Source organism: Fukomys damarensis, unplaced genomic scaffold, assembly GCF_012274545.1.
Source record: "Fukomys damarensis isolate Sample0158 unplaced genomic scaffold, DMR_v1.0_HiC HiC_scaffold_36, whole genome shotgun sequence".
Lineage (NCBI taxonomy): Eukaryota > Metazoa > Chordata > Mammalia > Rodentia > Bathyergidae > Fukomys > Fukomys damarensis.
In genome coordinates this window covers 37,357,689-37,384,834 of record NW_022900948.1, presented here as the reverse complement: position 1 = coordinate 37,384,834, position 27,146 = coordinate 37,357,689, and the positions used below count along the sequence as shown (strand labels likewise).

Sequence of the window (27,146 nt, the reverse complement as noted above, 5' to 3'; positions counted from 1 at the left end):
GCCCCCCCCAAAAAGTGGTTAATAAAGCAAGTGGGACCCCAGGAGACTCAAATATCTGGATATCATTCATTCAGTGGGCACTAAGAACTCACCAGACATTAGGCTGTCTCCGACCCCTTGCTACAGACCAAACACATTCTAAGCTCTACCCAGAGCTAGCAGAACCTTGAGGAGGTAAAGATCTCAAACTCGTCTGTAAGCAAACCCAGAAGCCTTCCAGAAAAGAGCCATAAGCATAAAGATGTCTACCTCTGGTCTCCGAAAGATCCTTGAAGCAATTGCAGCTCCAAGGCTTAGTAATGTCTGGCTTAGTGACCTCAGGCCCAGCAAGAGACTAGGGCAAGGAAAAGGAATGGAAGGGGCAAGATGGGGTCAGCAGACCCAGCACAAGTCAGAAAAGCGAGACACACATGGAGCAGGGAGTGAGTCTTCTGGGGACCCTGTCAGGAGAATCTGATCCAGGCTTCAGGTTAGTTAAGAGTCACGGAGCAAGCCACAGTAGACCCAAGCACGCTGACGGGAGACACATGAGCCCTTGCCTCTTCCAACACACTTGTCTGTTCTGACCCCGTTGGTTCTCGAGGTCACCAAAGGCCTTTGTATGCCACTACCAACCATCAACAGCTGCTTCCTGGAAACCCAGGCCCTTGCATCATGGCACCTCACAGGCCTGCTGTTTCTCCTCTTTCCTACAGGTGCTGGGATTCCTCGGGGCAGTGATTTGGGAGGCACCACTTTCCTTTAGTGATCTCATCCACTCCCATGGTTTAAATACCTCCATGTGCTCCCAAAGCCGAAATTCCTTTCTCCAGCCTCTCCTGCTCCCAGCTCCATATTTTTTTAATCTATAGACAGTCCTGACATCTCCTCTTAAGATGCCCCACACAACCTCAAACCTCATATGATCCATGCAGAGCCTCTCAGAGGCAAAGCCAGAAGTCCTAAGACAAGAACCCTCCCTTCACTGGTCTTCAGGATCCAACTCTCAACATATCCTACAGCTACCCGCCCCAGCAGCCCTCAGGGCAGGTAGCCTCCCTGCCAATGGCTTCCACATCTCCCTCCCAGGGAGTCAGAAGAGTTCTTTAGAAATGTAAGACACACTATTTAGCTCCTTGGTTTAAAACCCTTCAATTACAACTCCCCCAAGAGCACTCTGAACAGCTCAAACTCCTCCCCAGGAGGAAGGAGTTGGCAAGACTGGTCTGCATCACCTATGACCTCATTCAGGACCCCTCCATACCCTCCTTCTCTACTTCCCTGCCTCAGGGACTTAGGAGTTTGTGATGGACCCATTCTCAGGATACAGCTTCCAGCATCTCTTGGAACTCACACTTCCCGGACTGCTTTGTCCAACACAGGGCCTAGGCCCTGCCCCCATTACTCCCCAGTGAAACATTTGGCTTATTTCCTTCATAGCATCTTGCTCATTCAGCCAGCAAATATTTACTAAGTGCAAACTATGTACTGGGCACTATTTTAGGCACTGAGAATACAGGTGCTGAACAAAGCTAATAAAGTTTCCTGGCTTACATTTCAGTAGGGGAACTTCAACCAATCTAGAATTACATTGTTTCTCCACTTATTCTTATCTGTTTCTCCCACCACAAGATAAGCTCTGCATGGCCAACAGTAATAGCATTTGTATACTGAAGGAGGGTCTGGCATGGTGTGAGCTAGGTATTTATGAAACGAACATACAAAAACAAGGACCAGGGCAGCCAAGGAATCAAACCCAGAAATACACAAGATAGCAGGAGTCAGGTCTTCCCTGCCTCCCACCACTCACATCTGGTGACAGGGTAGACTTATGAGATGCCTCAGCCCGGTAGCCTCAGTCCTTCTGTGAACAGACAGAGAGGCACAGGGCAGTTTCCTTTAACTGCTGGAGAACAGAGGGGTAACGCAGGCCTGAGCAATCAGGGAAGGCTTCCTGCACAGGCAGGGTTTGAACAAAGCCAACCCTCACCACACTCCGGAATTTGTTTTAGGGCTTTGATGTTCACTGCTCTAGCAGGGGAGGAAAAAACCCTTCTCGAAAACCCCTTACTTTTTATTAGTGTTGGGATCAATGAAAGTTTTAGGAGTAAAGTCTCTCTCCTGCAATACTAACTGAGAGAGACAGACTCATTATTAAATCTGCCTCTGAGAGGCAGTGGCTGGAGAGCCTGAGGGCGCCAGAGCCTGCCAGTCCTCACCTGTGCAGGGCATGCTCCAGGCCAAGGGAGCCCAGAGAGAGCACCTATTAGTTCAGCAGCCTAAGGGGGTCAGGTCCCTTCTCTGAGTCCACCTTTCCAACCCAGTTCCCTGGGCAAAGATCAGCAGCCAACCTGCCCAGTGTCCACCTTCTAGGTGCCTACCCTGCCAGCTTCAACCTCCCATGTCAAGCTCTAGTCTACGGATTCTCCCCATTCCGCTGCCCAGGACTCCAGCAGCTCACTGAGCCACCACAAGGTTTGACTCCTGGAGAAAAGAAGTTAGTCCAGCGAGCCCAGTCCCACTTGGGGTCTGAAGAGAGCTCTCCCCCACTGATGATGGCAGGACCCACTGGCTGGCGGGGCCCTAGAACCAAGCCTGTATGGAGAAAGAGCCCCTCACCCTCCAGCCCCAATCCCACCCAAAGCCTGGGCAAGCTCACACCTGGCTGGAGACCTAGAGGCAGGAGGAAGTTGCCTGTGCCCACCTCCTCCCTCCTTCCCTCTTTCAGAGCTACCCACAGACCTTGGTGGTGGGGGTCCTGGGGGTGCAGGCTTCTCTGTTGACCTAGCTCTGGACACCCAAGGCCCAAGAGACAGGTCAGGCTTCCAAGGACGGCCAGGTCTCCACACAGCAGTCCCTCCACCCCGGCCCAGGATCTTGCTGAAATTGTCACCAAGGAGTCCTAGGCCACAGAGGCCCATATCCAAGGATGGTTCTTCTGGCCTGAGGAGCCGGCCTTGAAGCCAGGGCTGTCATCTAACAGGTGAGCCTGCGAGGGCTTCCCTGAACAGTAAAGCACTTGCTGTGTCTGTCCGCCAAGTTGAAATTTCAAAAATGACTTAAAAAAACAGTGGTGACAACATCTAGAGATTTCCGGGTTCTCCGGGGAACAAGTGGAAAATTACAGTCTTCAATGCAGGTAACCACAAGGCACAACCTCCAGGTCCAAGAAGTTCAGAAGGACTCTTGAAAGCAAACAATCGCTTCTAGCCACAGGCCAGTCTCCTCCCCAGGACCTCTAGCAGGGTGCAGACACAGAACACAGCTCCAAGGAGGTGAGGCAGCTGGGCCAGAAGTCCCTTCCAGGCACCTCCCCCAGCGCCGGCTCCACCCAGGTCAGGTGTTCCCTCAGGCCCCTGCACTTGCCATTCCCTGGGTCGGTCCCAGCTCTAGCCTCGAAGCTGGTGGAAACCAGCTTCAATTCTTTTCCCAGATCAAACTCTGGCTGTGGGAGAGCCCTTCCCAGATTATTCTCTCTGAAGGGACAACAGTTGCTCCCAGCGGTGTTATCACCTGCTTCATTTTCTTCATAGCACTGTTCTGAGGTCACCATGGTTGTGTCTCTTCCCCACCAAGAGGACTTTACCTGCTCACTGGCAAGCCCAACACTCCATGAGCCAGTGCCTGGTACAAAGCAGGCACTCCACACTGCACAGAATGAATGGGTTTCTCTCCTTGGTCTGAGACAGGCCAGTCAGAGCTGTGTGAAGGAGACGGGGGAGGCAAAGACTTGGGGGTGCGCCAAGGTAACCTCTGGCCCCTGTGCCCCATTCCTGCCGCTCCCACCACTCCCGTGCATTCCAGATTTCTAAGGCCTGCGCCACACCCCCAACTCTCCCAGGTCGTTAGCAGCTGGCTCCCCGCCCCCGCCCATTAGGCAGCAGCCCGCCCAGCAGGGCCCTTCCCTTCCCAAGCCCCACAGGAGGCAGCTGCCTCCAGCTGCAACCACTTTCAGCCGCCAGAGCAAGAGTGGGACCTAGGTCCTGCAACCTCCCCTATATCCAGGACAGCAGTCAGGCAGGGATGGGCTTAGATCAATCAATGACCTGAAGACCTAGGGCAACCCCTCCCCCATGTCCATTCCAAAATTCATTCCCTCTTTCTATCTATCTATGTAGTTCATGTTGGCCTTGAACTCATGGCAATCCTCCTGCCTTAGCCTCTCAAGGGCTGATGTGTGCCACAATGCCTAGTTCAAGCATTTTAAAAAGCTATACAAGCTGTGGTCCAGACAAGGCCACAGTGGTTTCCTACCACTGTTATAGGGGTGAAGGCACAAAGGGAAGTGGGGCTCTTGACTTGGTCTAGTTAAGAGGTCCAGTAGCTGGGAAGGACACTGAGATATAGGCAGCAGACCTGGGTTCAAGTCTCCACTCCAAGAAACTTCTGTAGGAAGATCTAGGCTGGGTCCCCAGGGCCGAAGGAGAGTAAGGCACAGGGAGGGAGGAAGAGAGCTGAGCGGATACCTGGGGACAGACAGAGCCCTGGGCCCAAATACCACCATGTGGCTGGCCTGAAGAGTCATACCCAACATGCCAACACAGCCCTCACTAAAACATATCCTTCTGAGAAGGGCACACCCAGTCAACCAGACATGTTTGCCTAGGGTCACACTGTCCCACCCCACTAGACAAGCCACAGCACCAGTTTCCACTTAGCTTCTACCATCTGCAAGGATCAGGCCTCCACCACATGGAGGAGCTAGTCAAACCCCATTCCCTGAGGCCAGCGCCTAGAGACCTTTGGCAGGGTACTACTGCATAGCTGACTATGCCACAGCTTATGGAGTCCAGTCCTTCCGCGGAAATATGGATAAAAAGATGGTGGGAGGAGAGCCCTGCCTGGGGGAATGCCCACTTCCTAGCCTCCTTAACTGAGGCACCACAGGCCTCAGCTTAGCCTGTGGCAGCTACAGCCCACTCCTGTTAAACACCAGGCTATGTCGGGCTTCTACTGTATACAGGGAGGCAGGATCCAGGCTGTAGTAACTTCATGACTGCTTTAAGAAGTTTTACTAGAGCCCTAGCAGCAAACCCAACCTGCAGAGTCCTTACTGACTCCATCCCTTGCTGGGCCCCAGACTCCTAGGGATGGGCTCTTTCTGGGCACAGGTGATCCTGACCACAAGTGGCCCAACACCACCCCATCTGTCATATGTGCCTCTGCCATCCCCCAAAGCCCAGAGGCCTCCCCTGGACCCCCTCTGGTCTGCAGACTGCTAACCAGAGGTTCACTTAACAGTGTTCACCTTTCTGTGCCAAGTTACCCTCCCAGCTTTCATTTCGGTTTATCCAACATCGTGGCAACAGTTCCTAGCAGGTGGGGGAGGACATAGTCAGAGAGGTGCTAGGGCCAGAGAAGCCCATTTGACTCCAGAGCAGCCAAGGCAACAAGGAAAAAGGAAGCAAAGCCCATCTTTGGACACCACTCCCAGGGTTCAAGCTCCAACTCAGGGCTCTTCCACTGATCCCATGATCATGGCAACAAGGACACAAGGAGGATATTGTGACTTCTTTACACAGAAAGTCAAATCCAGAGAAGCTAAGACACTTACACATGATGACCTATCTGTACCTCCAAAACTGAATGCACATAGTCCTTCTTGTCTCGCTTTCCAATTCAAATATTCCCTTCTCCTAGAAGTCTTCCTAGATTCGCTCCAGAATGGAAGCCTTCTCCTGCAAGTGGATCTACAGTAACAAAGCAAGGCCCTATGACGGGCCCTCTCGCTCCATGGCTCTACATGATGTCACAGGACAGGGTGATAAGCTAATGAGAAATGGGTCAGGTTGGGCATCCACACACAGCAACCATCTGACCTTGAGTACATTACTGCCTTCATCCTCTCCCAGCCCCAGCTAGAGACCTGCAGGCAACTTTCAGAGACATCTGTAAGGCTATATAAAAAAGTACAGAGCGCACAGTGACCATCCTTGGCCACCTGAAACTGGAAGGATTTCAGAGGTTGCCCTGATCCAGTCAATCCTGATTCTGGCACTTTCCACACCACCCTAGCTGCCCACACGCAGGGCACCCTAATCAGCAGGTCCTGCCTACTCCTGCACACTCCTCACCTCTGAACTGGGGCCAGCCAGCCACAAGTCTCTCCTCCTCCTCTACCCTTCCCCCAGCACACCCTGCCCTTTCTCGTGGCCACACTCTTGGGTCCTCTAGATTCCTCTCCTGCCCCTTCCGAGGGCCAGCCCATCTAAGAATAACCTTCCTCAAGTGTCCCCAAGCACAGGGAAGTGTGCCATTTCTCTGTCTCTCTCCCTGAGTTTGCAGCCTGGGTACCACTGCCTGCTCTGTAGAAATCTCTTTGGGGTCTATTCATCTCTGGCTCCTTGGGGTCTGAGGACACACAAACACTGCAGCCAGTCTCCTCCCCAGAGCTTAGGGCCCTGATGTCTTGTTTTCTTTCAACTCTGAATATGTCCTTACCAACTGAGTGAGGCCTCTGGAACCTTTCCCTTGAAGAGTTTTGCTTTCCTAGGAAGACAGGAGTGGCCCTAATGCTACCCAGTGACACTGCCAGGCACACTCATACATCCCTGTAGACAGAGATGTGCTTGTGTCCTGGGAGGTGAGACCTTTCCCAGGAGCCCAGCTCTCTTCTTTCTAGAGGCTGGGAAGAAGACAGAGCCCTGTCTGGAGGCAGTGCTGCTCTAACCCACTGGCTGCCTCAGATTGTGTCTGCAGGATGAAGCAGGGACAGGACCAGAGACAGACAGCTGTAGAGGATCAGGCTCAGGGCCTGGCTGCTCAAGATCAAGGGCTTCTGAAGATATCCCTGCTATACTTGGCTAAAGGTGGGGCTAAGCTTGGTAACAGATTGAGGATCAGCTCTGGGAAGTAGTTTCAGTGCTCCTTGATTATTAATTTATGTGTACGCAAGCACACATCCACGCATGTGTGGCTTTATCATCACCAACACCAAATGTGTCCTGGCCCCTGCTTTGGGCCAGGCCCACTGTAAATACATACATTACCTCCTTTAAACTTCCAAGAACCACAGGCTTGTATATCTATACAACCTCTGATTAAAAAGAAGCCAAAGCACAGAAAGGGTAAGAAAGCTGCTCAAAGTCACACAGCTAGTTATGGGAGGAGCTAGGATTCCAGGGCCTCAACAATCTCACCCCAGCCTTCCTTTCTAACTCAAGCAGCCAGGGCTCACCATTCCTAAGCCTCTGTTCTCTGTTCCTGCCTTGTGGGAGCTTCCTTTGTGATGTGTGAAGGGCGTTAATGTACACTGTCAGCCCACGGTCCCCAACCACTCAGTAACCCCCTGCTCTTCCCATTAGGCCAGCCAGGCTCCTGCCCCTCTGCTCCCTCTACCCCACCACTAGCCCAGTGGCATCACCCCAAGATGCCAGGCCCCCAACTAGTATCTTGTGATGTTTTCAGCTGGCAGAGAAGCCTGGAACCTTTCCCCCACTGTGATATTGATATGTGTTGGCTCCCAAAATGTAATGTTTCCATCAAAGCATTTAGTGGGAGTAAATTCCCACCCATGTGACACCTCCTCTGAAAAAGAGAGAGTAAATTTACTCCAAGAAGCAATAAGACATGGTCAGCATTTCTCTTTTTTAGCTGTCACAGTGCCGAGTGCAGGGCAACACCTGCTCAGCATGCCAGGCCCGAATGCTAACAAGACACAAGGGAGAGGGGTTGGCTGCAGCCATGAGCCCCAGTGTACACCACGCAGCAGTCCTCCTCACCTACGGTGTCCTCCTCATCCCTGTGCTCTGCCCATTGGAGACTTGGCGCCACTCATGGGCTTCTGTCAGAGCCTCCCTCCTGCATCTGTGTCTGCTGCCCACCTGATATGGCCACCTGCTGCCCAGTCCCCAAGTCCTGTCCCCACTCTACCACCATCACAGCATGTCTACGCCAGGCCTGATACCAGAGTTCATACAAAGGCTTCCTGAAAGGCCACAAAATTCAAGCCTCCCCAAACTGTCCCTGTATCTCCAACTTTGGGAGCAGTGACGATATTATGGGAGTATTATGGGGGCATCTTCCTCCACCCCCAGGTCCCATAAATGCCAAAAAAGACCTAATGTTGGCACTAGTGCCCAGAGGTCAGCAGGGGCCAGTTAGTCCCAAACTACCCCAGCCCCACCCCTGGCCACCAGATGTAACTGAGGCTAGAGGAGTCCGCCTTGGGGAAAGCCTACCAGCTATAGCAGGACCACAGAAGAGATGAGGGAGGGCCCACACGCCATTACTCCATCTCTGCTGCTACATGTCGCCAGACATTCCTGACGCAGAAGGATGAAGAGGCAACCTTTGGTCTGATTTCCTCCCAGTTTTCCAAGTCTGTCCCACGTAGGTGTCTTGCATAGTGCTGCCAGTGACCTCCTTGCTATCTGTGTCAGGAGGGACCACTGCCCCTACTTACAGATGAGGAAACAGGCCTGCCAGGGGTACACAACGGGTCCAAAGCCACACAGTTAAGAAGGGAATGACATCAACATCTAAACAAGCGGACGAGTCATGCGGTCTGTGCCCTCAGGAAGCTGGCAGTTTAGCAGAGAAGAGAAGGCACACAAACATTACAGCCAAACAGAAATCCATGCAACAGGCTGAGGGCCCAGTGGAGGGCCTGCTCCAAAAGGAGGCCTGTAACAACTATAGGTTCCTATAGTCTGGAAACAGGGATTTTGGAAACACTGCAAGGAGAGGAAGCTGTCCCAGTATATGTTCTTCCCTGAACCCCATTCCTGCAAAGTTCTGTTTCTGCCATGCCCTACACTTCTCACTGCCAGGGGGTTAGTCCTGGGCTGGTTGCTGGCACAAGGCGCCCTGTTTACATAGGGGTGGCCCAAGCCCTGAGGTGTGTGAAAGTTACACCTCCTTTCCAGATGTGCAGAGTGGCCAAGGTCTGTACTCCATGCCACATACTTAGTAAGGACCTAGTATGTGACTCTGAGGCACGCCTAGCCCGGAACCGCTGAATTTCTGTGCCTCACTTTCCTGAAACTACTGCTAGAGAACCACCCCAGCAGGCAGGTGTGGGACATTATGTGTCCCTGAACTGGAGCTTCGGTCTGGAAGTGGTGGCCACGTGGCTCTGGAGTCTGAACCACACCAGCCCACAGGCCAGTTCCTGCAGCCTGTTGGGTGATAAGGGAGGGTGACAGGTTTCTCTCACAGCTCCTTTCCCCGAGCCAGGCTTGCTAAAGAACGGTCACCAATATGGAGCTAAAACTGGTGAGTCTGGTGGCACAGAGCCCAGTAAGAGACCCTGTGGGTGCTAGTGTTGCAGGGGAAACAGCTGAGCACAGCAAATATAGCCGCTGACCCAATTCAGTTCCGTTCTGTCTTCAAGAAAATAATTGAGTTTAAATGAATAGGTTTCCTATGTCCCCTCTGGCCTCAAGAGGGTGGAAATGGAGAGGGGGAGATAGGAACAGTTCTCCAGGCTCACTGCTGGTTATTTTTGAGTCATTAGGCCTGTGAAAGGTTCCTTTCCTTCCTCAATGGCCAGAGAGGGTGTGATATGGTCAAAGCAGGGAAGAATAGTGAGAACCACATCGAGTGTGTGATAAAAATGGAAGTTTAAGTCTTGGCCTCAACAGCAGCTTTATCTCCAGAGTAGCACCACAGGTCCTCTCTGGGCCCCAGGCTTCTTATCTGTAGAATGGGAACACTGCAGAACCTTACCCCAGCTGTTCCCAAAGAGGCTGAAAGGAGTTAAGAAAAGCATTCAGAGGAAGAAGTTTGGAGTGAATTGGACATCTGACAAAAAGACAGGCCAGAAGTTGCCAAACCTTAAGAGAGTCTAGAAATCTAGACTTTGCTTACAGTGAATGCTTCAGGGATATCTGAATATTGGTAACCAATTCAGAACAAGCAAAACTGTGAAATCTTTGCATCTGGTCAGACCAAAGAAAACCTATCTGTGGGCTACATCTGGCCACCAGCCACCATGAGCAACCTCCAATTTAATGACATCGTGTGTAAATTGATTTATGACGTGCTAGTATCCTCCCACCTGTTTATTGCCTTATAATTTTCTTTGGCTGAGAAGCTTAAGCCTAGCCCTGTTTGAGTAGGAGAGGTGATCTCTCCTCCCTTTCAATATGGCCTCCTTCAAGATCCCAGGGAAGGGCACGGAGGGGCTGCTGCCCCCCAACCTCTGACTGTAGGAAGGGAGTGTATTCCAAGTCTGTTTTCAACCTAGAAGCTGGGAGTCTGGGTTCACCTTCCTCTCACCTGGTCTCTGCCTTGTGTTCTGCAAAATGGGGTTTTCCGAGAAGACCAAAGGAGAACAAGAAAGGTAAAAGATGAGAATGTGTGTCAAGTATCCTCCGAGCAATAGTAGTGCATGGAACAGAAAAAGCCTGTGAACTGGCATTTCCCACTGGTTCCTGGCTGTGTGAGCCCAGGAAGTTACTTAACCTCTCTGTACCTCAGTCTCAACCTGTATACACAGGAGATACGAATCTCTGAGGCACAAAGCTGTTGTGATAGTGAAATGAGTTGATGACTGCCAAGTGCCTGATAGGATGCGTGGCACATAGCAAGGGGTCAAAAAATGATAGGCATTATTATTATTGTTGTTGTTGTTGTTGTTATCTTTAGAGAAACACAAGCCAGAGAATTGAGTGGGTGATTACAATAAAGTAGCACAACCAGGCAGACTTGTTAACAGATGAGGCCACCTATAATTAGCACAATCATTACGTATGCAAATAGTGCTGCTTAGATGCTAGGGAAGGGTGTTCTTTGAAGTGTGTTTAAATAACTGCTTTCCCCTGGCTGCCCACCCTTCTCAATTCTTGTTTACACTAGTAATCTCATTAGCAATCATTTTCTTCATAAAGCAAGATAAAATTGATAGAATTGTACACAGATAAATGTTTGAATCAAAGGGATTTCAAAATGTTTGAGCCCCTGCCTACCCTACCTGAAGTTGTTTGTGGGGCTGGTTCTAGAGCTCCTTGGCCAGCCTGGGGCTGCCAGATACTGCCTCCCAACCTGTTCTCCCAGTAGCTGGGGCACATGACTGCCACCAACTGGCTCCCCTCTGATACAAGGAGCTGAGAGGGGTGGGGAGGACCCATATATGTTCTTGGCATGAAGCAGGCCCTGTACTGGAGAAAAGGATCTCAGCACCATTAGAGTAACCAACGCTGGCAGGCACATCACAATGCCCACTCTACATCTGAGAAAGCCGTCTCAGGGAGATTTCAGGAAGGAATTTGCCCCAATGTGGCACAACTAGAAAGCTATAGTAGGACTGAGTCAGGCTTGGGTTAACTGCCTATCTCTGGAGACTGCTCTTCTGATCATCAAACAGAGAAAGTAAGCCCCAAATCGGCTGTGGTGCCTGGGAACCAGGAGACATCAGACTGACCTGGGTGTAGAGTTAAGAAACAGAGGCTTAGGGAGGCCCTTAATCTGCCCAAGGTTCCACAAGCAGGCAGAAGAGCAGAAACCTAGAATCCAGGGCTTCACACCCCAAGACTCTGCCTTTGCATTTAATTTTTAAAAATCATTCAACACTCACTCCCCCACACCTACACACACCCTTCACCATCCCTGTATCCTCTGGGTACAGCACCAACCTGGGCATACATAGGATGCTTGGGAATGTTTGCTGAAATCATTGGTTGTCTTCCCGAAATGGTTAACAGCTGAACTGTGAAGAGAGAGGATGGTGGCTCAGAAAGAAGAAGAGCACAGAATGGCAGAGAACCTAGGTCACCCGAAGGCCCATCAAAGCATTTCTCTGCTGAAGAGTTGCCCAAAAGGCTGGGGCAGCTGACTCTCAGCTTTGGAGGAGAAGGAAACATTAGTGCTACTGGTAGCAGATACCTGGCCCCTGTGGCCTCAGAGTCCTAGTTCCTTCTCTCACTACTTCCTTGGCCCCCAAACTGAAGTTTGGAGAGAGAAGTGGCTTGGCCAGAGTTGTAAAGTGGTGGAGACCAGGACCCAGGCATCTGGCTCCTCCCAACACCATCCCCACTGCCACCTCAGCTTTGAGGAGCCTAAGAGAACGTGGATCACTCACCTACACCTTGGCCCCCATTCCCTCTGCCACCCCTGCCACAGCAAGCACCTCTGTGCACAGGCACTCTGCTACGAACCCCTCTAGCCAGGGCAGAAAGTACAACATTGTACCCATTTTCTAGAGGGGAAACTGAAACTCAGATGGAGTAGGTAACCTGCCCAAGACTAGGGGAGCCAGGACTCACCACAGGCAGAGCAACTCAGGAGCCTAAACTATCCATTCAGTGGCTTTACTCCGGTTGGGGCCCAGGAAATCTCCTGAAATGCACTGGTTGGGGGAAATGAGGTTCATGGCTAGGAGCAAGACATAATTGTCCCAAATGGCACCTGCCAGTGGTCATCCATCCTGTCTCCCTAGCTCTGGGCCAAAGTTCTAAAAAACCTGGACTTGGGGCCCCACTTTGTGAAGTTGAGGCTCCCAGGCCTGCCCAAGCCACCCAAGCCCAGCACAGATGACTCAGACTCTTAATCCCCACCACCTCCATCCTGAGCCTACCAGCATTTCAGGTATGGGCACTGACGCTCCTAGCAATCTGCTGAGCCCAGCTGGGCCCAGTACCCGATCCTGAGCATTCCTTAGTGCTATTCAATGGACAGGCAGGGGTAGGAAGCCATTCCCCTTAGAATAAGGGGTCCTCTATTGCCAGCTCCCTCCTCTTCCTCTAGCTCTCACCCCTCTCTCCCAAACAGCCCAAGTGCTGCTTCTAAAATCCTGGTCTGATCAAGTGTCCTCTGTCCGCAAAATCCTCTGCAGCTACTGTGAAGGTCAAGCCCACACCCTCTGCCTTTCCACTACCTTCTACCCTACCAAAGCCACCCCCAGGCCCAACACACCGCCCCTGCAACCTGGGACACACACCACTTGGCCTGCCAGCTAGCCGGTCCCCTCTTCCCCTCTAGGAGGCTCCCATGAGCCTTCACTTCATCCTGTAGTTCAGTCAACAACTCCCAGGAGCTGCAGCCTCAGGGAAGCCCGCTCTTCTAACTCTGTCTACATGGCATCTACGGATCCACCTGTCCCTTCCAGGCAATAAAATTCCCAGAGAGAAGAGCCTGGGTATGACTCCACTACCCCCAGCAGAGTGGGCACAGTGGATGTGTAGGAAACACTGAATGAACTTGCTACAGGACTCCTGGGTCAGTGAAGTCAGGTCTCAAGAGCGACCCGTGGGAGTGGAGTCCCTTGGAGGGAGACATGACTGCAAGCCTCTGAAGCAGGTCAGCACAGGGCCGCCAACTGGCTCTCTGAACTCAGCTCATTGGGGGAGTATGGACTGTGCCAGGCCCAATCTTTCCATGGACAATGGCTATGTTGAGAATCACAGGAGATGAAGTCATCACTCCCAGAAATAGGCTGATTAAGAAGACGTGACAACAACACAAACAGCAAGCCTGGGGACACACACACACACACACACACACACACACACACACACACACACACAAACTCACCATGTGTTCCTCTGCTCTGGGAAGCCAGGCTAAGCCTGCACTCCCCTGGGAAGCAAAGCATACCTGGAACCAGCACAGGCCCAAGGAGCCCAGAGGTAGAACATTTAGAACATTTAGCCGGTCTCTCAGAGCCGCTGGTGCCCAGGGGTGCTCTCAGGGACCAATTTTCAGGGGATCCCAGTCTCGATCTTTGCTGAAGTCCCTGATCTGCTTCCTGGCCCTTTCAGACCCCATGGTGTTTCTTTTCTCATTTCCTTCTTGCCTACCCTTTATCTCTTTGCAAGGTGAAGCCCCACCCACCTCTTAGATGGACTCATATTCTGACCTATCCAGGAAGGCAGACCTGATAGCTCAGAGGGAGATGGTAGTTCCACAGGTTAAGACAGGCTCAAAGCCTACTCTGTCCTGTTACAGCTCTGACCTTCGGCTAGGAATCTAACTCTCTGAAATTAATTTTCCTCATCTATAAAATGCATAAGGAATGTGTCCACCTCATGGGGTAAGATTAAGTGAATTATGTTTATGTGTTCATTCACCAACATGAGTCAGGCCCTATTCTAGGCACTGGAGACACATGAGGGAGCAGGACATAAAAGTCCTACTCTCACGAGGCTCCAGTTTAGTGTAGGAGAATACACAAACATTGTGTAATAAGATCAGGTGACCCAGAGTGCTCAGTCCAAGCTCCAGGTCATGTGGAAAGGAGGCTGTCTGACCAGGTGGCAAGGACTGACCCAGGAATGCAGGAAGGAAGCAAGTCCAGAGACATTTGGGTGGAATGTTCCAGGAAGACAAATAAGAAGGACAAAGACCAGGCTGGTGTACTGAAGGGGCACTGAATAGGGACCAGTGGGGAGTGGGGACAGGTGAATAGGTCCCCCATGGTTCTGTTTAAAGACTTCCTTCACTGTGGAGAATGGACTAGAAGGGGAGAAGTTGGGAGATCAGTCTGGGGGCAGCTGCAAGGTCTAGCAGGGAAAGGATGGTGGCAGTGGTGGCATAAGAGCATGAAGCACAGTGACCTGAACAACACAAACCTCTAAATATACCTTCTTATTGTTCCTACTCTTCTCCTCAACATCCTTATCTCCCTGGCACTGGCCCAGCTCCACCAGTCCCAAAGCAAGAGATTGTATGGCAATCAGCAGAATCCTGATAGTGGGCAAGATCCCTTACCCATTTTACAGATGACAAAGGGCTCCTACCAGTGACAGGCAGGGCCACAGTGCCCTGCCACAGCCCCACCCAGACAAAGCTATCCTAGAGGGCTTCACCAGGCAGCCCTCCTTTCCCCCCACAGCCCGTTCCTCCTTTACTATCTGGGTTTTAATCCACATAGATCTTTGGAAACAACAGCACAGGGTATGTACTTTAGAGACTTCAGAGCTTCCTCTTTAGTAGTTTTTCTTCTGCAGAGAGGGAGGGGCCAATGGCCCCTCAGATGAAACTAGGTTTTGGAGAGCTCCTAAAAATCTTAGCTTATAAACCGTCTTCTTCCAGAGTATTCCCCAAGCCCAGACCAGAGTCCTCCCTGGGCCTGCCTGTCCCACAGCCCCCAAATACTCCCAGAAGGCCAGACTCCGAGGCCTGCCATGGCTTCCTTTTTTCAAAAGTAAAAGATCCCAGTGAGAGCCAAAGCAGACAAGTGTCACCAGGGCAACGAGCACCTCTCCTACACCCAGGCTAGGAGCTCCTCCAGGGTAGACAAGGACTGCAGCTGATTCCTGCCCCTGGCCCCAGGGCTGGGGCACAGGTGAGCAAAACAGAAATAACTTAATCCCAGGGATCCCCTGGGAAGTTCTGTCTACACTAGAAACCGAGACAGCTAGCCTGCCTCCCCACACCCTGAAGCGGGCTTAGACAGCTCAACGCCTTCTGGCTCTGCATGAAGCTGCTAGAAAAGAGCATTTGCTGAACCCTACCCTGCTCCCTTCCTGCCATGGACATAACTACAGAAAGAGCCATCCCCAGGGCACAGCTTCCCATCTATAGGCCCAGAAGGAAAAGTAAGCTGGACAATGTGGCCCAAGCACATAAACAATGTTTTTGTATGAGTCCTAGGAAAAAGCCTGCCAAAAAAGACCCAAACAATCCCTAATGGTTCTGATGGGGTGGGAGGTCTGATGGCAGCATCATAGTATAGAAATTGATTCATTTTCTTCTTTACACTGAAAACTGGTGGATTTAATTATCTTTACATTAAAAGAAGACTTAAAAGTGAAAATGAAATGAACAAGAAGGAAGTGATACAGTGTTGACTACAGTCCTTCCCATGACCCCTGAGCTCCCAGAGGCCAAGCACTACCTTATTCCTCCTGGGCCTCACTCAGGCCAACTTCCACCAGCTACTCTGCACACTCAAGAGAGGACAGGTCAGGGTGGAGACAGGCAGGGCTGGGAGACCAGCCAGGACACATGGAGAAGGCAGTCACTTTGAGACCACCCCTCAACCCGCTTTGCAGCCACTGGGCTGTCTATGTGTCTGTCAGCCCCGCCGGTCAGTGGGTATCCTGAGCTTCAATCACCTCGCTGGCTCTGGTCTCAAGGCTTTACATACATCAGGGGCTCAATGCAAGTGTCCTAGACCTCCAGGACCATCTGAAGGACACAGTGCCAGAAGATCATTTAGGAAGAAACTCAAGAGCAGATAGACTATAGAGGAAGTGGTAGACAGAGTAAAGAGAGGAAATAAGGGAAAGGTTATGCCTGCAGCGCTGAACAGGAAGACAGCAGACGCTGTGGACACAGCAGTCTAAACAGGCTGAAGAAGCCAGGATCCCTGCAGGACAGGCAGGAAAGGGAGGAGGAAGAAGACTGGAGTAAGGGCCAGCCATTTTTAAGAAGGCTCCTGAGCAGCACTTGAAGGAGCTACCTGCGTGGTCCAAGAGCTAATGTCAACGGCAAGGGATACAGACACACACAGCAGCCGAGTCCCATGCTGTAGTTGTATAGTCACACCCACGGTGAAGATCAGGCTGTGTGTATCACAAGGACTTGCTGTGTGGGAGGGAGGGTTCTCTTAGACACTTGACCACCTCTCCTCACTAAGCTCTTGCCTGGCCAAAGCCTCTTGCTTGATGAGACAATCCAGGGTAGGAGTACCTGACTAGGTGCAGTGGACACAATGGAAGTGCTCAGGGCAGATGACCTGCAGGTGGCCTGTGAACCTTCAGCTTATCTGCCCCTCCAGGGCAGCACTGCACTCAGATATGGACAAGCCACAGTCACATACCATCCTGGAATTCCCAGCACCATAACGAATGCCCAGGGCGGGTTCCTTTCCAAGAAGGCCTTGCCTCTCCCCTCTGGCCATCTGGGCTTTACCCAACTTTTAGGATAAAGGACTCTTAACTAAAGAGTATGGCTGTATTTGGTCAACATTCATGTTTTGATTAGCCCACACAGCGTTTGACATTTTTAAATTTTGAATCAATTGCCAGCATTTAAAGATGTGAAATTCTCAAATGTCACAAAAACAACTCTATAGTTCTGCTTCTCTCCTAAACCCAAAGGCCTGCCACCACAGGCCCAGTAGCTACACATCCCCACCAGGACACACACCCTCAGATTGCCACCGTTGCCACAGAGCTGTGAAGAGCCTCAGCAGAGGGATTCCTGTGTCACTGGGGATGGGCACAATGTGCAGCACAATGAACCTCTCCCAGGGTCATGCACAGCTCCTGGAACATAGTAAAGACCCAATTTGCTAAATATTTATGGGATAAAGAATAAATGTGCAATGCTTCCCCATACCCAGGATTTCCTGGTTGATATATCACTTTCTTGCAAGATCCCCCCTTGTCAGGGACAGAATGGTCCCCTTAATTCCTACAGTCCCCCTCCCACAGCTGGGTACTCCTGTAGCTGGACACACAGGGTAATAAGTCTTCCGGCTGTGTACAGATGTCTCAAATCATTGATTATTTGATCTTTGCTTCACAAGTCGGGCCTGTCAGTGCCCAGCTAAAGTAAGAGCAGTGATCCTGCCTCTCCATGCCTTCTAAAAGAGGTGACAAGATTCCTGGCCAACCCAGACAGTGCTCCCCAGGACTTTTGATAAACTGAAAAGGAGAAATTCAGCAACAAGAACTCACAAAGCCAGGGCTTCCTGGATGCTGATGCCGCCTGTGGGAGGCCTGCCACTCTTTGAAGCTGGTAACCAACTCTTCCCTCTTTCTTTCCAGTAAATGAAATCCCACAGGGTTTTCAAGGTCAGAGTGAATTGGCAGGAAGGGTTCTCTTTGTTCTCCTGCCTCTGGCTTACCCCAAACACAGACAACGGTCCCTGATAACCAGGTGCAGCCCCTGCTCCTGCTGGGTGGAGCCACTGGAGGAACAGCCAGGTGCTTCCTGTGGCCCCCCAGGAGCTCTGCTCCCCTGGATACAAATTCTCTGTTGGCCTGGCTTCCTTGCTTACCTAGGAGCACCATCTCAGAATGATTGGAAAGAAACAACTGTCAGCCCCTAGAGTGTATTCATAGTCCAGGCAGTGGGCAGGGTTCAAAGGATGGGCTAGGTGCCTTGGCTGGCTGGCTGGTTAAGGATGTGACCTCAGGCTACTTTCCTCCTCTCTCTGAGCTTCAGTTTCCTCATTTGGAAAGCAGAGAAATAAAAAGCTGATCGATAGAATCAACCTTCTAATGGGACCCAGAGGAGCTTTGGGAATCATAAAGTGTCATGCCAAAGTTAATTATTCCAGTGGCTGGCATAGTACATGGCACACAGTAAGTACTCAATGTATTGTCTGTGATACAAACGTTTATTGAGCACCTGTACTGTGCCAGGCTGTAGCCAGAAGGGGTCTGGGCCAGGCCCATGGGATGTTTGCTCTTCAATGGGGAACAGAGACAACTATCATACCATAAGGAACGGGGGATCAGAATGCTGGGGGCCCAGAGAGGGTCTTGGGCTCCCCAAGACAGGGGTGAGGGATGTAGGTCTTATAAGAACTCTCATTCCTGGCTGCCTGGCCCTCTGGCCACTTCTCAAAGGCCTAAGAAATGAACAGCCAGGCCTGGTGAAGAAGCTGGTTCCATAAAAGTCATCCATGTGCCATGTGTCCTGGACATGTGTGTCAAGGACCTAACAATGCTTTTATGTACACTCGCTTACGGTCCCCACACCTGGCTGGAGAACAGACTAGTAGGCCAGCCCCAGAGAGAGGCCAACCTGTTCCAAATAGGCTGTGGCCACCAGCACACACGAGACCTGTGCTACCCACGGTGCATACTCTGGCTCTTTCCCTTCCTAGCCTGTGAGACCTTGGTCAAGTCTCCAAACCTCCCAAGACCTATTTTTCCCAGCTCTGAGACAAGCTCACCTCCCAGGTTATTGTGAGCACTACAAGACAAGGCACCTGGCATGGAGGGATCCCCATGCTTGGACCACCTTGCCCAATCTGACACAGGCACGTGCACATACACGCCCCACCCAACCTCTCCCAGGCTAACCTCCTCGGCCTTTCTTGACCTGTTGCCCTGGACCTTCAGAACTACTCCCCTCCCTCCACAAGCCCCCAGTCCTTTCCTGCCTTCCCCAGTACTCAAGTCCCAAGCAGACAGGAAGGTTCTAGTCCTCTGAACACCAGGTACTCATTCACGGGGTTCCCTTTGTCTAAATGCCCTTTTCTCCACTTCTTCACATCCTCAAATGTTGGCAAATGATTCAGCCGCTGCCTGATGAACTCATCTTCTTTGAAGCTTCAACTACTGTTGTATCTTTTGGGAAGCCCCCATTCCGTCCTGCCCACTCACCCTCAGCAGAGTAGGGCAGAAAGAAGCAGGCAGGCCAAGATTCCAACCCCTGTGTCTCCTCCGTTGAGTATGTCCCTCCTCACTCTCAGCCTCGGCTTCCCTATCTGGAAAGGACCACTGACTTCTCACACTGAGGACCTAAGAATGAACTTGGTCATGTGCTCTATTGTGAGGGAGGGAAGGTCATTTCTAAGTGCAGGCAGAGGGCTCTTTGGAGAACTGGGAAGGACCTCAGGGAGGGGCAGGACATGTTCAGCTTAAGAGGCTCTCACCATAGGCCCCGGGAAGCCCCGTTGTTATGAAGGGAGGGGAACAGATCCAATAAGGAAAAACAGAAAACGGGGAGCAAAATGAGCCAAGGTTGGTCTCGAAGTGGTTAGGGAGTCAGGGCAGGCTTCAAGCAGGAGGAGCTGGGACTCGAAGAGCGGGTAAGACCAAAGAAGGAAGAGCAAGGAGGTGTTCCAGACAGAGGCACAAGGCCATGCCTCTGCTATGTGTGCTGGGCACTGTAAGCACTCGGCTGTAAATCTGTAATTCTCACCTCTTCCTCTTGACTACCACTCTGTGAGGAAGGAATTGCTATTATCTCCATTTTACAGTGCTGGCGAGTGATGGAGCTGAATCTGACACCAGGCACTGGTTGAAAGTGTCTGTGTGAGTAAATGAGAGGCCTGGGCACAGGGACTCAGGGGAGGGGGTGACAAAGCAAGGTTGAGAGTCAGCAGGCTCCTAAGAGACTTGTTAAGACCTTGCAGTCGCAGTCAGCTTTGCTGTCCCTGTAGAATGATCCCAAAAGGTACCACGCCCAGCCTAGCACAAAGGTGAGACCATGGAGGGAGGGGCTGTGCAGGCAGACAGCCCAGGGACCCTGCCAGAGCCTTCCCTCACCATCTGCCTGAAGGAGGCCAGAGAGGAATGACTCGCAATGAAGCCGGAGAGGCAGCCAGTCAGGAGCTGCGCCGTCAGTGGCCACACCACGGGCTGGTGCAGAGCTGTTGCCAGGGCGTCCAGAGTCTGCCTTTACAGAGAAAGTGATTTACAATGGATTGCTCTCTCTGGGCCACCAGCACGACCATTCAAGCCCTCCCACCAAGTGCCTGACCCTTCTAAAACCTCAATACAAGATGCCACAGACTGCACAGGGCCAGCAACCCCAAAGGCCTTCAAGACAGGCAGGGGCAGGCTGGACATGCCGGCAACAGCCCTTTGTCATGACAGCTCAAACAGGAACCCACTGGGGACTTGAGGCTTCTGGGCCAAGATTCCAAGAACTGGACTCTTCTTGTAGGGTGTCTACCCTCAGCCCTGGGGCTAAGGGACCTGGGGCAACAGGAAGTCCAGGGACTGGGGGAAGAGGAAGAAAAGAGGGTCTATAGCCACAAGGAGAATGGTAGGAGGGAGGTCCTGAATGGACATCCTGCAGGGTCAGACTAGCTACTGGGATAACTGAGTGGGGAGAACAGCTGCCCTGGGAGAGGCTCCAGAGCTTCAGGGCCCTGCTAGGAGTACACAGTCCAGACTGAGACACAGAAAGGTGAACTCCAGGCAGTGTGAGAAACGTGCATGGCCAGAGAGAGTCCACCTGAGGGCAGATTCACAGGAACCCTGATCAGGAGTCTATGTGCCAGGGGTTCACTACAGGAGGCCCATGAAATCATTTTCTGTAAAACTGCACCCAACAGGATGCAGCACTTCCTCCCACATTTAGAAACCTGTTTCCAAGAGTGCAGTGATTGGCTTAGCACTGGCTGAATAAAATGACCACCTGGGGAACTGCCAGCCTATCTGCCCCTGCCCTAATACTCAGGCAAGCTCACCGGGTCACATCTTCCTGGTGCTGCTTAGTGCACAGAATCCTATTTGACCTGGAGTCCCAACACTTAACAGAAGACCCTGGCCCTTAGCCAGCAAGGAAGCTGGTAGTCTCTGCCTTGAGTATACTGTGGCACAGGGAACTTTCAGAGGGCTAGAAGACAAAGCAGAGGGCTGTCCCACTCGTCGGAGGTGGCAGGCCTGTCTGTAAGAGTACACACTGCAAGGTGTATGCAGCAGAATCTGCCTGAAACATCTTCACTGAAATACTCATCCACTAAATCACGTACAGGCAAGGGAATCTGAGTTCCCATCAAATGCTAATCTAGGGGCTAGAACAATTTCGTGAAGAACAGCTAAGTGGCCACCTTGATTAGGAGCCAGAGGCTACAGGGATGACCACTCACCATACCTGCTGCTGAGTGGCCCAGGAACAAGAGATGGAGAACCAAGTTTCCCAGGTGGGCACCATGGAACCAAGCTCCAAAGAAAACCCACTGTTGACTTGGGGACAGAGTATTCACACAAACACAGTGCCCAGGGTGCCCAGCTGGGGCAGAAATTGAGTGATGGAATATTCTCAACCCTCCCATGGGCCAGGTAGAAAAGTGTGTCGGACAAGGCTTGACCTGGCCCCCTTTGCTTCACATCTGTCTGGAATCAGGCTGGCTCAAGTCTGTCACCATGGAGGGTCCAGAACTGTCTACAGAGAGACTGAGGACTGGGTCCCCCGAGTCAGAATGCTACAGTAACCCTAAAATCTCACCATAAGGAGATCAGCATGGCTTTCCCCTCTGGGAGACAGGATTGGCTTGGAAGAGGCAGGTGCAAGACCAGACAGCTGCTCTCTAGGCATCACCCCAGGCTACTGCTGGGGTCTCCCTGTGGCAGCATACTGGGGTACATTTGGATCCCCTCTACAGCTTCAGGGGCATCCCAGACTTGCCTCTAATCCCAAAGGAAATGCCCTGTTGTTTATTTGAAGAATTAAGCAAAAATTCTTTTGGAAATGGCATCTGAGCAGGACAAAGAATCCTGGCTGGGCTCTTCAACCAGCCCACATAAACACTTAGTTTCTAGCCCAGGAGGGGTGTAGTTTATATTTGGCAAGGGGTAGGGAGCAGCCAATCAGACCTGAGTTGGGGCTGAAACTCAGCTTCCAGCCAGGAGGAAAACCAAAGTATTCCAGGCCAAATTCCTGACTCTTCTGGGACTAAGTGGCTCACCTAGCTCTACCCTACCAGTGTTCCAAGGGCATTCCCCAAGCTAGAGGCAGGCACTGGTACACTGAGCCACATGGTTATTCTGTAGCCTGATAACTTGCCAGCCCAGGGAGACCAAAGCAGACCCACCTCCTTATTCCTCAGAGGCATGGACCTTCCCAGAAGGGAGGAATCCAGCGGTACTAGCTAAGGATTTCAATACTTGAGTGGGTCTCAGGATCACACAGGACTTATTATGAAATTAGATTCCAGGGCCAACCTTATTAGTCTTATGAAGCTCCTTTCTCCATCCAGGTGGGGCTCTGGAATCTTTTCACCAGGTTCCCATGGTGGTCCTGTGATGCTTGGCTGTATCCATTAACTAAGGTGGGCTGACTTATGATGCCACTAATGCGTCCTTCCCAGTGCTCACAGGAAATGCCTGGAGTCTCCTCATCTGCTGCTGCCCCTTCTGAAACCCAGGAGAGTCTACAGGTCCTCAGTCACTCTCATTCGACCATGCCTCTACTCCACATGCACAGGCAACTGGCAGGCCCTACCTGATTTCAGTCTAGCTGGGATTAATGGCAAGGAATATATCAACACACTTCATGGGGCTGAGAGGAAGAGAACTATGTTATTTACAATACTTTTAAAAAGAGAGGTCATTGGTTGACTTGGCATTTTGATAATCATAATGCTATCCACGTTAGCTGCCATTAAGAAGCAGCAAATACCCAATAAAGCAAAGAGGCCCGACTGTGGGGTCTTTGAGGGGCAGAGGTATCTGTATTCTAATATCAAACATGGTCCTCTCACTTAGAAGATTCTCAGGCAGACACCCTGCAGCCAGCCCTCTGCCCTATGGAAGTGAAGTCCTTGATACTAACTGGAGACAGGGCAGCAGATCAAATCTACACCCTGCTACTTAGTGGCTACTTGACCTTAAAACAAGTCCTTCACCATCTTCAGTTTGCTTTCTTCACTTGTAAAACAAGAAATACCCATTTCCTAGGACTGTCTGTGGGTTAAGGTCACACATGTACTCTTTCAGCCCCTGACTGTGAGACTCAAGGGGTCTATATAGGCTTTTGCAACTGCCCAGAAAGTTCTCTAAGTGTTCAGCTCACCGTTCTCTTCCTTGGGGAAGCCACCCCTACTGCCCCATCAGATTAAGCCCTCTGGGTCTAGACTTTCACTGCCATCAGGGCTTGCACCTCAACTGTAATTACACATTTACCAGTGGGACACTTTCTTCTCTCCTCCACTAAGGGAGGGGCTGGGGCTGGTTTTGCTCACCATGACATCCCCCCACGCCTGATGAGTGATGGGCTCTAACTAAACAGTGTTCTGCTCCTTGAAACCAGGTCACCACAGCTCTTGGCTACCCACTTGACCACTCGGAACTCCTGATTCCTACCCTGTAACAGTAAAATTGGTGCCCTGCCCTAATAGGGCTCTCCTGGACCTGCTGGAGCCTTGTAGCACAATAGCTGCCTGTCTCCTACTGCCTGAGACTAGCCCTTGTGCCTCTCCAGATTTCTCATAGTAACACCTTTTCAGAGTTTCGTAAGCAAACCAAAGTCATTTGCCAACTATTTTCTCCCATTAATCTCACAATGCATTTGCTATTTTCCCTCTATAATGACTCATTTAGCAGCAACAGAGCAATTAGGCAGACCACAGAATATTGATTCTCTAAGTGGAAGAAATGTGGGCACAAACATCATTTCATATCTGTCTTGGGCCATGTCTTGCGACATGATGGGCTGGACCCTAGGAGGCCTGGGCTGGATCTGTTGTCAGGATTCTGTGGTCTCAAAAGAAAGCTCAAAATCATGGTTATGTGTGGTCATGTGATAAAAGGCCAATATTAGAAAATTATCATATGACATACCCAATCTCACGTACACCTCAGAACCCCAGGTGGAAGGCACCATGAACAGAGACAGGTTCAGAAGTCAGATGACCTGCTTCAGATCACACAGGAAATGGATGTGTCAAGTCCAGACCTAAGTCTGTTTCCACAGAGCACAGTTCCCCTCATTTGGGGGTCCCTGTGCAGTTTGCTCTCTATCAAACCAAGATGAAATGCCAAAGTAGTATTTTGGTACCATGGTACATAATACAGTGGGACCCATGGAGATGCTCAAGAAATAAAACAGCTGGCCCAAGTCCCCAAATCACACCTTGGCCTCAGTGCCACATCGAAGCCTAGAACAGGTTTACCATACCCTCAGCTTGGCCACTGATTCTCACAGAGGCTTAGAGAAAGACAAGCCAGCTGGAGCCCCCATTCTCCTCCTCTCTGCCCTCTGCAACACAACCACCCACCCAAGACAAGTACCTACCTAGCTCCTAGGACACTTCAGACATTCCCACTCTTATTAAAAGACAGGGAAGGAGAAGGAAACTGGTGAAAGTCAGGATGGTCTGATAGTGGGACATCTGGCAGTTTTGTGCCTTTATCTGTTTATATATGGTTACAAAGCTGGCACCACAGCAGAGAAATGATTAAACAGGGTTTTCACTTACCAGACACTCCAATCCAATGGGTAAGGGAGCAGCAGGTGCAACAGGTCCCTACAGCCTCACCCCAGCTAACAAACTGATATTCTACCCAGGGAGCAAATGGCTTATTGGTGACCAAGGGGGGAAAACTGAGGTGCCAGCTGGCAGACATGAGTTTAAATGTCAATTCTATGTGACTTTGGGTGAGGTAACGACCCTCTCTGGGCCCTCATTAGCTCAGCTATAAAATGCTCTGCCGTGGCCCTTGATGGTGTGAGAGTCAAGGATAAACTGCCAGACCAATGTTGGCTAGGGAAGCTCAACAAGGGGAACAGGTTCAAGAAAAGTAATGTCTAGCAATGGCATGAGCTACTCCAGGTGTAGAGAGCGCCCCACCATGGGCTATGTGCAAACAGACTGAGTAGTTACTGTGGGTCAGAAAAAGAGCATCCTGCATTCCCCCTTACAGATTCAGATGTATACTGGCACAAAAAAGCCACTAAGGAGTAATGCATTGAAGCAACTTACCTCCTTTGGCTCACTGGACACTACTCTGACCTGTTTGGTTGAGAGAATTCCCTCATCCGAAGTACTTATTAACATGTGCAAGAATGTGGTGTTTCCACAGAACCCAGCTTGAGAAATATTCCTGAGGGCACTTTGGACAAAGAGTGGGGGAGGTAAGGAAGAGAGGAAAGACTTTCAAGATTACACTCGGCTTAGAGAGACCACAGGTCTTTTCCGATGTCAATGATATGTCAGAGGCATGACAGGAGGCAAAACCAGGTACCAGAGGGCACGCTGACTTCAATGAAGCACCATGAAAGGAATTTGGAAACCCCAAATAAGAATCATGCTCAGGTTACCTTTGATCTTGACATGCCCAGAAACCCAGAGGGGCTGGATGGGAAGAAGGGGCCAAGCAGATATGCCTCCCTGTCCATTACTCTTTCCTGAAAACTCAGCCTCATTCCTCCTACCTTCTGAGGAAGAACTGTGCCCTTCAAGATACCAGAAGTCTGTCCCCACACAGCTGACCACATTTCAGAGTTTGTAAGACCACAGAAAGCAAGGAGAATTCCAACTAAGGATCCCATCCGCAGATCCTGGAAAGGAGGAACATGACTATCACCTGGTTCACTAGGATACTACTGGGGCTGTGTGGACACCACACCTAATGGACCCCTGGCAACCCAGTGTCCTCTCCTCTCTGGGGGAGGGGGACATGCCTGGAAAGGCCAAGGAGTCCAGGAACCACTAGCTGCCCTGGAAGAGAGCATCAGCAAACCCATCCTTGGCAGATCCATCTATAATGGCACAGACTTTGCTCCCAGCAAGGACAGAGCTTTATTAATTATTCAGAGGACGGTGCAATTATGCAAATCTGTGGGCAGCCTCTGCCCAACTACTGTCTTGTGCAGAAGGAGTCTAAGGGGGATGGGAGGCCCAGAGCCCAAGCTGCTGGGTACAAGGGAGCCACTCAGCCTACAAAAGGGACAATTAACCTACCATACCCAGGCTCAGGCCAGTTCCAGCCAGATCACCTCCCCACTGAGGCTCTGACCAGTACCAGAAAAATTATCCTGAGGACATGGATTCCTTTTTCCAAAAATATACCCCTGCTACTTGAGCCAACAAGGCTTACTCCTGTAGGTCCTGAAGGCAGGGAATGCTTCCAAAGTTCCCTCTTAAAAAACATGTTTCTGAGAAGAGAAACACCTCAACTTAATGTTTACCAAATGATGTTCTCCAGAACACTCCTGCTCCACAGATACCAACAGCTGCTTCTGGGGTGGGGAGAAGAGGAAGCCCTAGATTAAACAAAGCAAAACTGGTTTCTTTACTGCAGGACCTCTCAGGGCCTTTAATCTCCTGGAGTGAGGATGTAAAATGTTTTTGAGCACACCACCCCTTTGAAGTACAACATTTAGTCTTACCACCAGGAATCTCTGGAACTGATTTTGAGAACCACTAGACAGACAGCTTCCTTGACCTGTTTGGATTATGGAATTCCCTCTTCCCCAGCACACATTAACACTTGCAAAAACGTAGTGCTCACTGGATCTCAGTTTAGAAAGCATTCCTGTGCGTGCACAGGGCACAATGAGTAGGGCAGGCAGAAAAGAAAGCAAGGCCTTCAAAGTGCAGCCCTGGCTTAGATGACTGTTAAGTCTCACCAAATTCCTGGCCAACAGTTATTCCTTGACTCTGTAACTCTGTGAGGTAGGTTTTTACTATCCTTGTAAATAGCCATTATCAAGACTGTGCACTTCATGAGCCCAGTGCAAGTGAACAAGACCACTTCAGGCAGGCTGAGCGGAGCTCCTGGCAAAACATCTGGCCCTGGCCCTGCCACTGCCCTAAACCAGAAAGTCCTATTGACATTCTGACTTGGAAGGAAGCGGGTGCTGTGGAA

General features: G+C 51.0%; 1 protein-coding gene across 1 annotated transcript in view; it reads right to left on the bottom strand.

Moving 5' to 3' along the window:
* Dab2ip (DAB2 interacting protein) overlaps positions 1–3,222 on the bottom strand; it is a 44,602-nt gene extending 41,380 nt beyond the window's left edge. Inside the window, 1 exon segment of the mRNA XM_010602953.3 lies at positions 2,722–3,222. Coding sequence (XP_010601255.1) covers positions 2,722–2,900 — 179 coding nt within the window. The 5' untranslated portion in view covers positions 2,901–3,222.
* Positions 3,223–27,146: the final 23,924 nt, after the last annotated feature.